This window comes from Morone saxatilis, unplaced genomic scaffold (genome assembly GCF_004916995.1).
Source record: "Morone saxatilis isolate NCDOM2014 unplaced genomic scaffold, NCSU_SB_2.0 Contig4, whole genome shotgun sequence".
Lineage (NCBI taxonomy): Eukaryota > Metazoa > Chordata > Actinopteri > Moronidae > Morone > Morone saxatilis.
In genome coordinates, this window is record NW_023339984.1 from 3,854,961 (window position 1) to 3,872,012 (window position 17,052).

Sequence of the window (17,052 nt, forward strand, 5' to 3'; positions counted from 1 at the left end):
CAGCAGCCTCAGCCTGAGCCCAGCAGCCGCTGTTTGTCTCAGTCGTACCGTACAGTCAACAGGTAAGCTAACGTATTGATAATTTCGTCATTAAATAATTTATAACAGCTTTGCTGTTACAGGTTCTTATAAAATTACTACTTTTTACTCGTAATATTACGACTTTATTCTCGTAATATTATGACTTTATTCTCGTAGACCTAATATTATGACTTTATTCTCGTAATTTCCCCCCCAAAAATTGTTTTTTTTTTCTCTTATTCTGGCCCTAATACTCCGTCATACTCACAAGACTATTTTATGTGTGGAGTAAATATCATTTTTGTTTGTCTTACAAACCCAAAAGTAATGCTTAATTACTTAATAAAAAGTGTGATTTACATAACCAAACTAGGAGCAAAATAAACCTTTTAAATGTATCATACATTATATATAGGTCATCTAAATCCTAATTTCCTGTAACTCTCGATCAGTGGTGGAATAGTACATTCACTCAACCACTGTACAAGTGTTTGAGTTACTTGTACTTTAGCATTTCCATTTCTATTACTTTATACCTCTACTTCACTACATTTATTTGATCTTAATAATTAAAAATGAAAAACAATTATGAGGTAATATTGTCAGGGATTTTACCCAGGGATCAATAACTATTGTAAAATTCTCAAGCTACCCAGCAGATAAACTATATAAAGTAGTTAAAAACCACCTTTACCAGCTGCAACATTAAAGTGATGAGCACATTAATACATCAATACTTATTATCCGATAAAATAATACATATTGTTCTGAAATGGGCCATTCTGCAAAATGAGCACTTTTCTTTTGGGACTTGAGGTTTATTGATTTTGACTGTTATTGTTTGTTTGATTGATTATCTCCGCAGTCCAATTACCAAGCAACCAATAAAGTGTTTTAGCTGGATATCAATGCAAAATCTAACTATATATCCATAAACAGAGTTATATTTGGTATTTATTTCATCGCAACACTGCCATTGTTAATTTGTGTAAGGCTTTAATATACAGCAGATACACTGTAAAGGACCTACATGATTTAGGATGATATCCCTTACTTCCTCAGTGTAAATGAATATATTTACAGCTAAGTGTTCTCAAAGTGATTAATCAATTGGCAGAATGTTAAAAATTTCAATAACCAATAATCATTTGACAAGCTAAACAGTCATAGGCCCTGAGCTTTCTCAGATGTGATAATTCTCCTGTCACCTTGAGCTCAGAGAAGTGTATGTAAATGTAAAATTTAACCACATTAAAAAAATTAAAAAAACATGACGAGAAATAAGATGTAAATCCCTTTAATAAAACTCAATGAAACGCAGTGTAACAAAGGAAAAGAATCCAACATAGAGCAAGTAGATAACATTTACAACCACAAAAGAAAAAAAAACCTGTACAACTCTAAATGCCTGGAGTCACTTCTATGCTTCCAAAGATTTTTTTTAATTAACCATTTTGTGATGACTGAGGGTAAACTCGGGGAGAGGGGTAAAGGAGGCATGTAATGTGATTTTATCTTTTATTTTTATTTTTTTCAAATACATAAGTGTAATCTCATACACAGATGTATGCTTCATCAACGTGGCTGCTGAAGTTATTTTTTTTTTCTGAACCCACTGCTGTAGCATACAGCAGGAGGAGGATGAGGTGAGCTGTGGCCGGGAGTGTTATTTGTACAAGATGTCGTAATGGCCAGGTCTATAGAGGAGGAAGATGCGTGGGTCGCCGCCTTCAGGGAAGACGTGGTGATTGACTGTTCCTCCCTCGCCTCTATCCATGTACTCCACCAGGATGGATACGTTTAGGGCCTGGGCTAAGGCGATGATGTGAATGTGGTCACTTTCTTTAGACATAGGCTCTACCTCCTTGAAAGAGAATTAACAAGCACAATAAGTGTGGGTTTATTTTCACAGCAGAACTTAAATAGTTAGACATTGAACATTGTGGCTGATGGTGTATTCTTTTTAAGCAACAAAGGCTTCATATGCACACAAAAACAAGCATTTTCTCTTTTTTAGAGCTGCCCTGTGCCACTCTAAAAGCATTTAACAGCTATCAACTTAAATGGAGCAGCTGCTTAAAGGCATACTGAACGAAGCTGGTGAGATTTTAACGTCAGCTTCCACTACAGACGTTCCCTACCAGTCAAAGCACTGGCCAGGGATGAAATGAGTGCCAGAATAAACAATATAAAATAAAGTTTATAACTAGAAGAAGTAAAACTATAAACGCAAAACCATTTTAAGGGCATCCATTTAAAGCGATCTCCGCTGATTTTACACATTAGAGTCTGTTCACAGTTCTTAGGGAGTACTACTACATACTGTGTGGAATAAGATAGATTACTGCTAGGGTCGAGGATCAGTCTGCAAATGTAAAAAAAACATAATTTGAGGTTGTGTATTACAAAGAGTGATGTAACCAACCGAGGCCAACAGGCTACATTAGCAGATCCGAATCTCTGACCGGGTTGTTGGCGGTCAGGTTGTGGAGACCACCAGGTCAAGTTGTGTAGATGACCAATCTGCCGAGCTCATGATTTGCCATTTGCTCTGCCACATTTGTCTGGCCACCTTTCTTTGGATCCAGTCGGCCTAATTACAACCGTTTATTTCATATGGGTCAGGTTTGGATTCACCGTTCCAGATTTGAAGTCACATGTATCCTCACCAAACTCAGAACAAATTGTCAAACTAGGCAGTGCTGATCAAATATGAATGATTCTGTTACTGCATTGCCTTTTTCTGTTTTGAGAAACATTTTCGTGTACTGTTTAATTGTTATTTGGGAAAGTTCGTGACCAGTTCATTTTTTCCAGCTTGAAGCACTGCCTCAACTTGCATGTGTCTCCCAGCGTTACATCATGTTTCGTTGCTCTGATTGTGTGTAGGTCACGTTTCATCGCTCGTATTAGTCTGTTGATGCCAGGCTAGTAGGCACCAGGTTTTGACAAAGAATAAGAAAAAGACAATATCTGTGAAAGAGGCTGTGAGAAATACTGACCTAATATTTCAATATGTACGAATATGCCCTTAAAAGCAACCCATCTCTAGTTTAGTGAACTTTTCAAGGTGGTGACCATCTTTTCAATTAAAAATGCTTTACTACAGACTGTCTTAAGAAGAAAATGGTAACTAGAAGTTCTTTTTAAATAGGTAATTAATGTTATAAAATAAAAAAAACCCACCTGCTGACAGAACTCCTTAACAGAGCGTCCTCCCTCTATGAAGTGCTGAAAGAAGCAATGCTCTCGCTGCAGGTAGCCTGAGGTGAGCAGCCGCAGGTAGACGACCACATAGTCTGACACGTTCTGGTCGTTGAAGGAGCCCAGGACCTCCTGCAGTGTCGGCTGTTTCTCACACAGTTCAATCAGGTCCATGAACTTGGTAGAAAGATATTATTTACATAATTAGATTGATATGTACGTGTCAGGCTTGCCAACTTTCTATTCAACTGGCCAAATCTAGTGGGTCTGTCTGCTCCAGCTGACCAAATACATCATGTACTCTGGCAGATGACCACTCAGAGTTGGCAAGGCAACAAGGAAATAACAGTTGACACTAGTATCATAATTCAAACAGACATCACACACTTAATCCAACAAGATACAAGATATACTGTGCACACTGTGAGACTGAAGCATCTACAGCGTTTATTAATCAGAGTAAGCTATCAATGAAAGCTACTTTATAGAAGCAATGTCAAAAAACCCTATCATATACACTGTTCAGTTAAACAGACAAAAAAAAATATTTCCTACTTCCGTAATGTCCTCATTTCCATTCATCAGTTAGCAATAAACAGTTTATGTATTTTTGTGTAAACTCACAGTATTATGGAAGTCTTCAATAGTAAATTCAGTGAAGCCCTCGTTAACCAGGTCCAGTTTACTTTTAGATGCAACTGCTTTGAACCTGAAGAGACAAAAAACAACAACATATATTCAACAACCCTGTGAATATTACAGCTGACATTTTAAGTGACAACTTTGTGTAAACCTATAAAACTATATTCATCAAATCAGCCCCCAGTACAGCTACGAGACAACAAAACTGTGCCAAAACAGACTTTATTAACGTGAGTCTAGAGAGCCACAGCTACTACACCACTAACAGCCAGTGTGACACTCACTTCTGAAGCTCTTTGCTGTCATCTAGCAGGGACTCGAGATGTGCGAAGCCAAAGGCTCTGTAGAAACAGTTCCCATCTGGTCGCGTCTTACGAATGTACGAGTACTTTTTGTATAGGTCCTGCAACAAAACAAAAAAAGAATTATTATACAAAAATAAATGCAAAGAGTGTATTTGAATATGCAAACAACAGACAGTTTTGTGGTTCTGGAAATAAGGATACCCTGGACTGTGGACAAAATGTACCCTGATGCGGGTGCTGTAAACCGAGAGCTGGTGGTGTGGCTTGACTGACCTTGATCTTGAGCTGATAAACTGTGTCATCGTCAGCGTACTCCCTCTGCAGCACTGACAGGTCCTGTCTGTCCGACACTAAAGGGTTACTGTTGGCTATCTAGACAGCCACACACAAAGAAATTACAATTAGTGCAACTTATGGGTGACTCTCCTGACCAGCTGTGGGGTGTGCTTTCCATGAATAGTCTTGACATGGGTTATGATTTTCACTGACACAATGAGCTATTTACCATTTCATTATACACAACTTCCACTGCAATTTTGATAGGATGTTGCTGATGTTTGATATGTCTTATTTCATTATTAGGTGATGGCTGTGGAGTCATAGTTATCTTAACAGGTCACAGTCAATGCTACTGATTACTGGGAAGCTTTACTTAAATTTTCTATTTTGCAGAAATAAAGATCAGTAGGTCAAGAGAAAAACAATTGTTAATTGAATAAAGGTGATTCATTGAGGAATCTTATTTGGTGTAGACAAGTGCATATGAAGGGTGTCCACAACAGCATTTGTAATTAAGGATGTCCTGTTGTCCCAGGGACAATAAAACTAGCACCTGGGACACAAAGACATATGTAGTGACTTGTTCAGGGGAATAGCAAACATGTGTGTTGCAACAGCTCTGCCAACAGTGCCGGGGGCTCTACCTCTCCACTTGCACCGTGCACATACCCCCCTGTGTGTGGTGTGTGGGGAACATTTGAGTTTTTTTCAGTCTTTCTCTCCAGATCTCTGGATTAGGGTGTTCCTATTGCTTATGTCAATAATTTGTTTGAGCTTGTAAATATTTAAACAGTTTGTTTGATTTTCTCCTTCCCTTTGGAGATGGTGTCCCTGTAGTGACCTTGTGATTATTTGGCTAAATAATAATAATGTTCAAAGTGTGCATAGGTAAATTTACATCACCGTCAGAAACAGGTTTGCATTTGCACTGCAGTTTGCAAAGGTGCATTGATTGAAGAAACAATAACTAATCAAAGAATAATAAAAACTGATTATGGCCGAATACTTGTGTGTGATTTAAATTTTTTAAATTAAGAGTTTTTAAATTAGAGTGCAGGGAATAACCATAGAGGACCACAGTGAGTAAATTAAGTTATACGAATTAATAAAAACAAAGTTATTAAACTATATTTATTATGTAGAAATGAAAAAAAGAAAAGAACTTCAATTTGGGACAGTGGTGGTTAAATCTTGGACAGTTTGAAGTAAAATTTGGGACAGTTGAGGGACACTGAGGGGGAAAAAAGTAAAAAAGTAATCTTTGTTTATGTTACCTAAAATAATTAATATTGCCCTTGCCAATAAAAAGGGATTTCTCACCTCCTGCTGAATTCTGTCCTGTTGAGCAATTATGGCCTCGTCATATGCGAGGCAGTTCACTCCTGTAAAAGAAAGAGCACAGACTAATTAAAGACTTCTGGAGTAAATACTCAAAATAGAGACTGATAGGCCACAATGATGGTAGAGCTCGGCACTGGTCAGTGATGGACTCCTTTAACGGAATATGTGGCATCTTCACTAAAAAAAAATCAGGTTAAACAGTTTAGGTTAAAATTGACATCCCTTAGTGGAGAGTCACATTGTTACATTGTTACATAGGAGCGAATGAGCAGAGACACTGCTATTGCTGCTTTTTATTGATCTGTTAGAATGCTGAAAGGTCAGTGCTGCATATTTACAATGCAGCAAATGCAGTAGCAAACAGCAAAAAAGTACACTATTAGATAACACGCTGCACAGTGTGTAGGTGTCACATGCATCTATGCAAGCTGGATTATCTTGTGACAGTATCCACGCACAATGCACCAGCTTTCCCCATTAAAAACAAGACACGATGTCACACAGATTAAAAAAATCTTTTGATTTTATAACACTTTTTTCTGTAATTATTCTGCGTTGTTCGTTTGCAAAGACAAACAAAATCTGTGCATTTTGCATGCACACAACGTGGTTGTACTGTTTCGGGTATACAAACCAGGTGGCTGAACAACGTGCACAGAAATGATGCAGCTCCCACATAAATGCCTCCGTGGTGTCAGAGAAGGTTGGCACATTCAATGGCACTTTATTCAAGTAATTGTATCGAATCAGGTATATCGATCTGTTTATTTATTCGTTTGTCTTCTTCACAATCGACAGGCGAGTTGCTCTGGGTGGTGAAACATTACACTCACGTAAATAAAAGAGGAATCAAAGCGGCGTGCATTAAAAACGTAAGTAAATTAAAACAAGATTAACAAATTCACGACTCTACATTTTCTCTTTCCAACACTACAAGCAACCACAGACGCATTCAGCCGGTTTTCAGCAGGTAACATAAAAAAAACAAGTTAATCCACAACACCAGCTAACGTCAGTCAGCTACACTTGGCTAGCTCGACCTGTGCGAAAACAAAAACAAATTGCAGTCACGCCGAATAACGTCGTTTTAGCAACCGAAAATACAGTGCCCCGTCTTTACAACTAAGCCTATACTTTAAACATTTCCTCAAGTCAAAAACTCTGCAACTGTCACTTTACTGTTGCCCTGTCTGGAACTAAACAAGCGTTTTTTCTTTGTGTAGCAATGGTCGCTAGCTAACGTTAGCCGACCAGCTCTGGCCTCTGTCTCCTCCTCATCGCTGCTCGTCGGCCGCCTGTCCCACAGAGAGGGCAGCGGCGGGGACGGCCAGCGGACACTCGCATGGACGCGGGCGTCACTTGCGAGGGGAAGGACGGCTGTTTTGTAGAGCATTTTGGTTGCGACTGTTTCTCTCACCCTCCATCTCTCCTTGTGATGATTCCTGCTGCTCTCCGCCATCTTAGCTGTCGAGTCTGTTTCCTCCTCTCTGCGTGACGTCATTCGTTAACACTTCCGGGCGGAGTTCAAATATGTGTGTGTATCTATGTAACGTTTTATGTAAATTAATTAATTAATTAATTAATAATATAGTTAATTAAAAAAAATAGATATATATAAATTTGGCTTTTTAAAAAGAACACTGTTAGAACTTTTCATGTCAAGGACTACAAACAAGATGGGGGGTGTCTTGCTTTGGATATACTGTAGACTACATTCTCCCATTGAGTTAAATTGGTTGCAGCTAAAGCAGGTCCACACTGGTCCATGAAATAACCCTGATAGGTTTTTGCTAGAAATATTCAGCCCAGTTTACCTGATAACACAACCAGATACAGAGACTGTGCACCCAGAGAAGGAGCAACAGGTGGATTAATGGGGCCCACAGCTCATTTTTGCCCTCAGCAGTTTAATCTGAGATACCCCTGCAAAACCCTCCAGAGGAATCTCAACAGACAATTTCCTAGCAGACCAAAATAAGTACCAGTGTAAATCCAGACGATCCAGACAATAGTTTTTTACCCAAATGCTGTACATTTAGAAAAAACATGCACATTTATTTCAACCCATCAATACAAGCTGACACCCAGACATAGCCCTCAAAATAAATGAGATTCCAGGCACATGGCCAGGAAGATCATTTTCCAAAATCACAGTTGAATGCAGAGTCTACATAGTACTGCAGTTTGTAAGATCATTAAGGCCCCTGCACTTTCCAGCAGTACACATCAGGGGGCAATGTCTGCAACAAATACAACTCACGTACACTCAAACATAATACCATTCAACTGCTACTCTTACCTGTCGATGCCGGCAAATAACATATGGAACGTTGCCTTTGCCACTAACTCTCCCAACATACTTTTAAACAACATTTGTAACATTTTGATATCTTTTGCATTTGTGTTGGAAAAAGTAGTATCTATATATAGTATATACAGAAGGTAACATCAAACAAAGAACAATAATAATACTTCATATTTGCAAAAGCAAAAGTGATTTTTTTTTATATTTTCCCTTTGGCACATTGCTTCCCCTATCAGGGGTGTAACACAACCCAACAACACTCAGAACACATATAAACAAAGATATAAAACCAATGATCACAGATACAAATGCATGCATGGTTTTGACACATTATTAAAAGTCTGTAACAATTCATGTCAAATTCCTCTTGGAAAGGCATCTTCCTGTCTCGGATGTTGAAAAAGTCCACAGTTGTGGCAGCTTACTGACTTTCCATCTCGGTCTCTAGTGTAAGAGTTCAGATGGATTCACAGAAGTAGCCATCAAGCGATATAATAACATGTAATACAATGTGAAATTAAAAAGCATTTTACAAACATCTGGCAGCTTTTCCAGCTTTCATCTGCTGTGTATGCATGTGAATACCGGAAGGAACCCAACATATGCAATCCTCGCAACACAGGAGCAATGTATATTGATTTTATGGGAGCATTATGGGAACTAGAAGATTCATTTGTTGGTATGATAATTGACCTGGAGTGAAGTGTTATAAAAATACATCAGAAAATATATTTTTTGTTAAAGGAAATAATTTCCATATTTGTACAAATTTACAGATCTTCGAATCACAACATGTAAAGACACTATGTTTTGGCAGTATGAAGTCATTATCTGATCCAAACTGTCTCAGTGCTTAAGGGAAAGGCACAATGACAGGAAGACAAAATGGAGGTATGCATGTTGCAGGTGTGGCAAGAGAGGAACAAGCCCATGGTTTGGATCAGATCCCAAAACATGTTGTGTAAGAGAACTTAATACTGCACACCACTAAAGCAAAAATACACCCTCGGTACAGGGGTGTTGCAATCTACTTTTCTGATGTACCAACATTCCCTCAGCTTCGTCTTCTTCTCCTGCATTTCCTGATTTCCTACTGCACGTGCTTTCAACATCCCCCACAAAAGGTAGGTCAATATGATATACAGAGCAACAGATACTGTATTGCAAAATATAAACAAGGAATATCATCTGCGATTAAACGCTGTAGTAGCTGCACTGGAAATATTGTGACATTGTCTTTGCTTGTGTCAGTAATCCAGGGGATATACACAACGCATCACGCAGAGATCCGGAAGTGTCTAGTAGATGCTTTGGAGTAGATTTTTTTTCTTTAGAGACTTCTATTGCACCATGTTCCCGCACAATAAAGAAGATACAGCATTGTAGTCAAGGTGTAGATTGAACCTTGCCAGTGCATCCACATTTGAAGCACCTCCAAGAACCAGAGCTTGTCAGTCTTGTTGTTTAACATGTTAGCTGCCTGCTAAACTATCTGGGCCTTGTGGATGAGGGAGGCATGGGGACTAACCACAGTGGGACTTGGTCGGGGTTTGGGTCTGAGAGTGCCGTTAGTCTGCTGATAGCGTAGTGTACTGTGAGCCTCGGACACTTGGGAGCTGTTGGTCTCGCTGTCTTGGTCATCCGGATGCTCCTGACTGGCAGGACCCCCCAGACCTTCATCCACTTCATCCTCATCATCTGTCACTGGTGGGTAGTTGCAGCTCATTGGGGGGTGCTGGTGATTCTTGGTGACACTTCCTGGCCGTGAACCCCCATCTGTTGGGATGATGGCGCTGCCGTTTAGCTGTCTTCTGACAATTTCAGTGGACTGTACCATCGGGAAGGCTGATGGCGTGAGAGGAGGGTGGAAGCGAGTTTCCTGCTGCAAAGACACAAAGCAGACACATGTCTTAATTGCATCATCATCATCAGGTAAGTATGCAAAGGTGAATAAGCTGGGTGAGATGCATTCCGCTATTTGATTAAATCAGGCTTTGACTTGCCCAAAAATACACACACTCAAAGACACTTACACTTACCAACGACATACTGCTGTTTCTCACATATGACTCCACTCTGAGTCGGTTCTCTTCGTCTCTGTCCAATAGTCTCTCTCTCCCCCTCCGCGAGTTGTTGTGCAGGACTGGTCTGCCCAGGTAATCATACGCTCCCACTCCTCCTCCCCTCCCACCTGAGATAGTAGATCGGCTGTCACGGCAGTGAGCCTGATCCTGTCAGTGCAGGAAAAGATACTGTTCAGTATTCACACATATACAGATTTGTACTTTTTCATGTCTTTTGAACCCTTAAATTAAACAGAAGAGAATTGAACAGTATTGCCAAATCATGCTGAGATAACGTAATTTACTTCTAATTAAGGAATTAAAGTAAAAGTTCACATTTTGGGAGGTATCTTATTTGCTTTCTCACAGAGAGTTAGATTGATACCACTCTTGAACCTGTGTGCCAAACATAAAGCTACAGCCAGCATGGGTTCACTTAGCTTAAAATAAAGACTGGAAATGGGGGGAAACGGCTAGCCTGGCTCTGTCCATAGGTAACAAAATCCACCTACGAGCAGTTATATCAGTTGAATCTGGTTTGGTTAATCCGTAAAAAAACAGAAGAGTAAAAACGACATGTTGCAGTTCTAGAGAAAGACTATTTCTTAGCTGAGTGCAGTGACTTCCTGGTATCAGTATTGCATCTTAGCAGAATAATAAGTTGATGATTGACATTGACTTTATGGTGAAATCACCCTGTTAAATGAAAATTCTGTCACCCCATTGGCAGATTTATTTAGTTATTTTAAGAAATACACCATTTTAAAATGCAGTATTTTCTGCTGTTGTTGGCAAGCTGAATGGTAGTGACAACTCTAGGGGCCCTTATAAAAACATGGGGGCCCTTGAATCACCTTGGTAGCCAAATGGTTACAGCGCATGCAGCAAGGTCCCATGGTTGTAACTGTCACCTGTTTGATTCCAGCCATTGACCTTTGTTGCATACCCTTCTACCCAAACATAATCTTGGAAAATATAATATATGTATAATGTATAATATATATATGTAATTAACTAAACTGTAAAACCCCAACTTGTAGCTTTTAACTTACAAGTTATTTGAATAAATAAACAAGATATAACTTGTTTATTAGTGAGTTTTAGAGATGGAGGCAGTCTGGCGGATTGTGTTACCTTGGGACAGAACCAGGCTAGCTGTTTCCCCCTGTATCCAGTCTATATACTTAGCTAAACTAACTGGCTGCTGGCTCTAGCTTCATTTAACAGACGGGTAAGTAGGCAAGTGTTTCTCCCAAAATATCAACTATTCCTCGAAGCACCCTTTAGGAACCATAGAAAGGAATGGGTTTTAAGAAATTGAAAAAAGCCATACTGTAGAAACAAAAGGCCCCAAGAAAAAGGAGCAAAAAAGAAGCTCAAAGGTCTTCACCAATATAAGGTGTTATTATTATTATTATTATTATTATTATTATTAATAATATTAATATCATTATTATCAATATCTGAGATGCTATACATTCAGAATTGAAATGTTGAAGCTCAGAACTTAGCCTCCTGGCATCTGGACAGTAAAGCCTCAGTCCCCTGCCTTGCATGCAGAGTTAGATAGATACGTAGACTGACCCCGAGCGACGACATGCTGGTCCTTATGGTTCCCTCCACCCTCAGAGGGATGTTTTCTTCTGTCTGCAACAAAAAGAAACAGGCTTGATTAAATGTGGACCAACTCAATCATCCTAAACCCTAAAAAAACACTGTGCCCTTTCAAAATGTCATAACCCAGTCACTTGTTTCCTTGGAAAGACAAACAAAGTAGGTCAAACAAATCCACAACTAACTGACACACGTGGTCATAGAGCACAGTATTAGGTATTAATCACAGTCAAATTTCTAAGTACTAATCCTTGAATAAATGATTGTGTGAAACATATGGGACCAGCAGTCTGATTGATCAATGGTGTCAGAGTCTCGCAGTCTGAATCAGGTCGTGCAGACAGAGGAGAAAACAGAGAAGAGGAAAGAAGAAGGTGCTGCAGTAGGACAGTATGTTCAATGTGAAAAGAATAATTCAGTAATAGTACCGCTCCTCTGGCATCTGTGCTGATAGAATTCATCCTCCTGAAAGAAGCCTGCCTGGAGAGAGTGCTTATTTCCTCCCTGAGAAACAAAAGAGAAACAAAGAGAAATCTATCTAAATTATTGAAGAAAATGACTCCCACTGTGAATTTTGTGTATCTTTTGAGCATTTTAAGTTTTAATATAGTTCATACTTCATATTTGTAATTTCTTATTTAGTTTTCATGCATATTTTCTTTTCATTGTCCTTCCTTGTCTTATTTTGCACATCCCGCACACACACTCATCTATTAACTGAATTTTACACTTTCCACTTCTCTAATTCTACTTAACACGCTCCACTGTTGTAACTGTCAGTTATAATATGCTTAAGAGCCCTGATTTGTTCCGTTCGCAGTTATTCTTATTGGCTCAGTCTTCCCCCCGCGGAGATCATTACATTATCCCATCTTATCTCATCTTAATTAAACATCACGTTATCTCAGCATACTTCTTCTCAGTCAGCTCCTTCTCCAGTTTCTTGTTCTTGCGTTTGTGGTGGCAAGTGATGGTGATGATGACGATGAGCATCAAGATCAGTACCCCGCTAGCCGCGGCCCCCACGGTGATCATCAGCATGTTCTCAATATATTTGTGCTCCTCGGGGGATTCTGTAAAGAGGAGAGTCAGTAGGGAAGCAGGATTAGATGGATGTACACACATCTTTTCACAGTATTATGACAAGTCTTTAGTACGTGATGCTGACACTGCTGTCATATACCTGCCACACTAACTTCCACCTCCACCTTGCTTACTCCCACTTCATTCGTCGCCACACACTGGTAGGTGCCTCTGTCTGTCGCATTTAGGGGTCTTGCAAAAGCTAGTGTTCCATTGGGGTGGGGGATCACACCTTTCGGCAACTCTCCATTCACTCTGCAAACAGACCGAACCAAAGTTACATCACAGTGCATTTAGATTAACTCATGTACCTGGATGTGTAATCTGGGTTAAGAGTTCCTAATTTTTTTATAAATGTTGGCAACATCTTCAGAAATTGAGTTTCTGCACTATATTTTAAAGAGTATCTTAAACTGTTGTCAGAATTGAAACCATAATGGAATAATCATTTTCACAAAGAAGCTGTGGCTTCACAGATATATCACGCAAGAATCCATCTTTCCAAACTTCAAGCTACGCGCTTGTATCCGAACACAGTGGTTCAAACCAATCAGGGAATGAGGAACTACTGGCAGCTGTGGCATGAGCTAGGAGTGGGGTGTAATGTCGGGTGTGTGAGAAGTGACTGAAAACAACAGTGGCAGCTGCTAAAAAAGTTAGCGTGGATGCTGCTTCCAGCTTTGGTAAGACTTTGACTACGTCACATGGTTCATTGATCTTATTGGTTGGACTTTGCCCATAATAGACAGTGATACACAGATGGTTCATCCAATGACCTGCCAAGTGTTTTTTGAAAGTGCTGCCACTTTTCCAAGCTGTTTCCAACGATAACTTCCTAGATGATTCTGTTTAATAAATGGGCTGCAATCACGTCACCCGATCACACAATGGAGGTGAAATTAGCAATTGTGGAAAACATGATTATCTTGGTTGCCCCACACCTGCTGCTTTACAAAAGAATAACTCAGTCCGTGATACTTCCCCCTGTTTTCTCACCAGGCTGTCTCTAACAAGAACAAGTTGTCCCCTATGACACACGCTGCTTCCAAAATCACTAGTCTCCCAACCCCAAACCTCCCTGATCTCAATAACAGAACCATCATTCCCATGCCACTCACTTTAGCACATGACCCTGGATACCCCCTCAACCTACTTTTCACTCTACACCCACTCAGTCACAGATACAAGACACTCAGATGGAAAAGGGCATGTTTTAGCAGAGGTTTTGTCGCCTCTTTAGCTATGCTAAATTCCATAGCACACTATGTTTTCTGTAAATAAATAAAAGCATTTATGTTGTGCATAAATGTACATTTGTTTGTGTGGAAACAAATAATATATATATATAAATATATATATATCTATAATCTATCATGTTTACAAAATGTTCTAGCCAGTCTTTATTTTTGAGCTTTCATATGACACATTTACATGTTTTCACACATTGTACTGCAATGTAGTTGTACTTCCTGCTGAGGTGCAGAATACAGTGAAGTTGACAGTGACAAATGACGTGCTCTCTGAAGAGATAACATTCAATCTAAAAACACCCTTAATCCACTCTCCTAAGAAATATAGAAAACCCTTGTCTCCTCTCGTTTGAGCACAGTGTCAAAGTTTCTGTAAGTGGTGCAGTTTTCTTTGTTCATACATTTCATCTTTCTATTTGAAACTAACAGGAATATATATGGAATATTCCCTTAACTTTTAGAAGGTTGTCTCTTTTTTACATTCTGTTTTACAGTATTTAAATACTGTCCCTCAGTTGTTTGGAACCACCATGTAGTTCCTGGCAGTGTGACTCAGGGAAGTTGTTTTCGATGAGCAACACTGTCCAGGGTGTTGCCTCACTGTTGTTTTGAGTGCATTTGATTTAATCCGTTTGAACAGACTTGACCTTACTGTCTGCCTATTGCTGTGAACATTATCAACCCACATTGCCCCGGAAATACTGGGTGCATTTAATATTATAATAACATATGCAGACAAACCTGCGTTTTTATTCACAGGGGCTACACTAACCTCCATATACTGCACAGTGCACAGTTAAAGCAGGAAAAAGGAACTGTCAGTTTTGTGTTTGCTGTAGACACCTTCATGATAACATCTCATACAAATCCACACATTCTGCTTCCTCTTCCTCTTTTCGCCGCCCCTTGGCTCACCCCAACCCGTCTGCCTACCTGCCCCCACTATATTTCACCTCTCTCCTTATCAGGACTGCTCATCCCTTTCCCTTTTTCTTTTCATCCCCCTCTTCCTCCCTCCTTCGTGTGAAACTGTCTCATCTGTCTGCTCTCTGCACAAGCCGCAACACGACACTGTGACACCAGCTATTACTTCACCTGCCGCCTTTTATTGACAGAGCCAACAGGTTTGCCCGCTACTGCAGCCACTGCACATTTGTGTGTGTGTGTGTGTGTGTGTGTGTGTGTGTTCATGTGAAATGCGTATATGAGTAAGGTAAGGAGAGGTTGATTGTAACTGGAGATTGTGAGTGCTGACTTGGTTCTGTGTGTGTGTTAATGAGTGTGTATGCTGGTATGGCGTGTGTCTGGTAAGCCTTACTCAAAAACTAATTTCCAAAGGTGTGTTCCTGTGACTAACAGCAAGTAATGTACATCATCATCTGGAAAAACAACTCAGATCGAAAGAAACCTCACCAAACATTTTACTTACATTTTTTTACATTTAAGTACCTACGCTCCATCTGTGCCTAAAGAATTTCACCCTTGGGGCCTAACTGTCACTTCTTATAATGCAATGGGAGCCATTCCTCTTCCAGTCACTTTTTGTGGCCTACTTTTTCATTTTTATTCCAGCCAAACTCTATACCACACCCTGAGAATATCTTTATGTGCCAAAGTAAATGGCTTGAAGATGACACCCGGTGACCGAAGCAGAAGAAGTCAGGCATTTGAGTCAAACCCTCATCTGGGATTACAGCTGCATTTTAAATGACACACGCAACATTTGAATCTGTTTCCATTCAGGCAGCAGAATCAAGAGGTGACAATGCCAGGGCTTGTTTAGTTAAGCCATGTGGAAAGGGTGGAGATCCATCCCCCCACGCTATGAAAAGTTATTTCAGCTGAGTATATAAGCGACCAGCCAGCCTTACTACATTTGTTCAAAGACTCGATTATAGTACGACTAACTCAACATAACTTGATAACTAGACAATCATTTTGATAAACCTCAGATATTAAAGGTGCCCTTTGCAGTTTTCTTGTAAACGAACAAAAGGTAAAAGTTTACTTTCAGACTTTGTCACTGAAATTGCATTGTGTGTATCCATGGGGTCTATCAAACATTATGAGTGCATTTTCTTCCTAATCAAAGATTTGCATAGCCGATTTTTTGAGCATTCCACATTGTGAATTGTTTACATCCACGTTTCTTTGCCAGCAGTCGTCTTCACTGCTGTTTCTGGGCACATTGCTACGTTTTTTGCGCATTAAGTGCCAACCATTGGAATACTGTAAATTCAATTCAATTCAAATGTAATGTAACAAAATAGAGAACCTCTCATAAAAACTGTGCTCTACTAGGGCAAAGAAATTCCACAGAGTAACACAGATGCTCAAATATACAATATTTAAGCAGTTACTGCTCAAATGTGCATGATAGTCTCCATCATGGTCAGCATCATTTAAATCCGACCTGTGACAGTGAAGCTAGCATAACTGCATGAGTAACTGTAAATTGTTACTTTGGCCCCTGAGGATGACCTGAGCGCCACCTCACTGAACATCCCATTTGCACACTTGACTGGTGAAACCATAGCAAAATAATTAGTATAATTACTCCCTTTAAGTTCTGAGAAAAGTAATAGTGACCAGACACATCAGACAGTTACTCACACGAGTACCAGACAGCGAGAGAGGGAGGCGGGTCCTACTGTACCTGATCCAGGTGAAATTCTGTGGTTTGGGGTTTCCTCCACTCACGCACCTCAGGGCAGCATTATTCAAACCCACGTACCAGTCTCTATTGTAGCCAGATATCTCTGCATCTGGAGGATCTGTGAGGGGGAAAACCAGGATCACTTCCATAACTAGAAAATTCCTAAAGAAATTTTGAGTGTGCCTGACTCTGGCCCGTATATTAATAACGTCATACTCTCTAGCACGCTAGCATATTAATACCTCTGTGTAGCTAGCTATGTGTGTGTGTATGTGAGAGGCAGGCTTTG

The 17,052-nt window shown here is 39.8% G+C and overlaps 2 protein-coding genes across 2 annotated transcripts in view; both read right to left on the reverse strand.

The window, feature by feature from the left end:
• Window positions 1-1,302: 1,302 nt before the first annotated feature.
• On the reverse strand, window positions 1,303-7,295 carry otub1b (OTU deubiquitinase, ubiquitin aldehyde binding 1b). Its single transcript, XM_035675402.1, has 7 exons — window positions 7,210-7,295; window positions 5,772-5,833; window positions 4,446-4,544; window positions 4,152-4,270; window positions 3,850-3,934; window positions 3,208-3,402; window positions 1,303-1,885 (listed from the first exon to the last, which is right to left on the reverse strand). Exons 1-7 carry the CDS (start codon window positions 7,214-7,216, stop codon window positions 1,688-1,690), a joined length of 765 nt encoding a protein of 254 aa, XP_035531295.1. The 5' UTR covers window positions 7,217-7,295; the 3' UTR covers window positions 1,303-1,687.
• A 403-nt stretch (window positions 7,296-7,698) lies between these two features.
• nectin4a (nectin cell adhesion molecule 4a) overlaps window positions 7,699-17,052 on the reverse strand; it is a 16,206-nt gene continuing 6,852 nt past the window's right edge. The window contains exons 5-11 of the mRNA XM_035675401.1: window positions 16,764-16,881; window positions 12,958-13,112; window positions 12,688-12,847; window positions 12,203-12,278; window positions 11,745-11,807; window positions 10,137-10,328; window positions 7,699-9,979 (exon numbers count right to left, since the gene is read on the reverse strand). Of these exons, the coding sequence (XP_035531294.1) occupies window positions 9,581-9,979; window positions 10,137-10,328; window positions 11,745-11,807; window positions 12,203-12,278; window positions 12,688-12,847; window positions 12,958-13,112; window positions 16,764-16,881 (1,163 nt within the window). The 3' untranslated portion in view covers window positions 7,699-9,580. The remainder of the gene's footprint in view (window positions 9,980-10,136; window positions 10,329-11,744; window positions 11,808-12,202; window positions 12,279-12,687; window positions 12,848-12,957; window positions 13,113-16,763; window positions 16,882-17,052) is intronic.

Coding starts and splice junctions, on each gene's coding strand:
- otub1b (XM_035675402.1), bottom strand. Junction 4,545..5,771: donor AGGACAGAATTCAGCAGGAG/GTGAGAAATCCC, acceptor GTGGCTGTCTAG/ATAGCCAACAGTAACCCTTT. Junction 3,935..4,151: donor GACAGCAAAGAGCTTCAGAA/GTGAGTGTCACA, acceptor TTGTCTCTTCAG/GTTCAAAGCAGTTGCATCTA.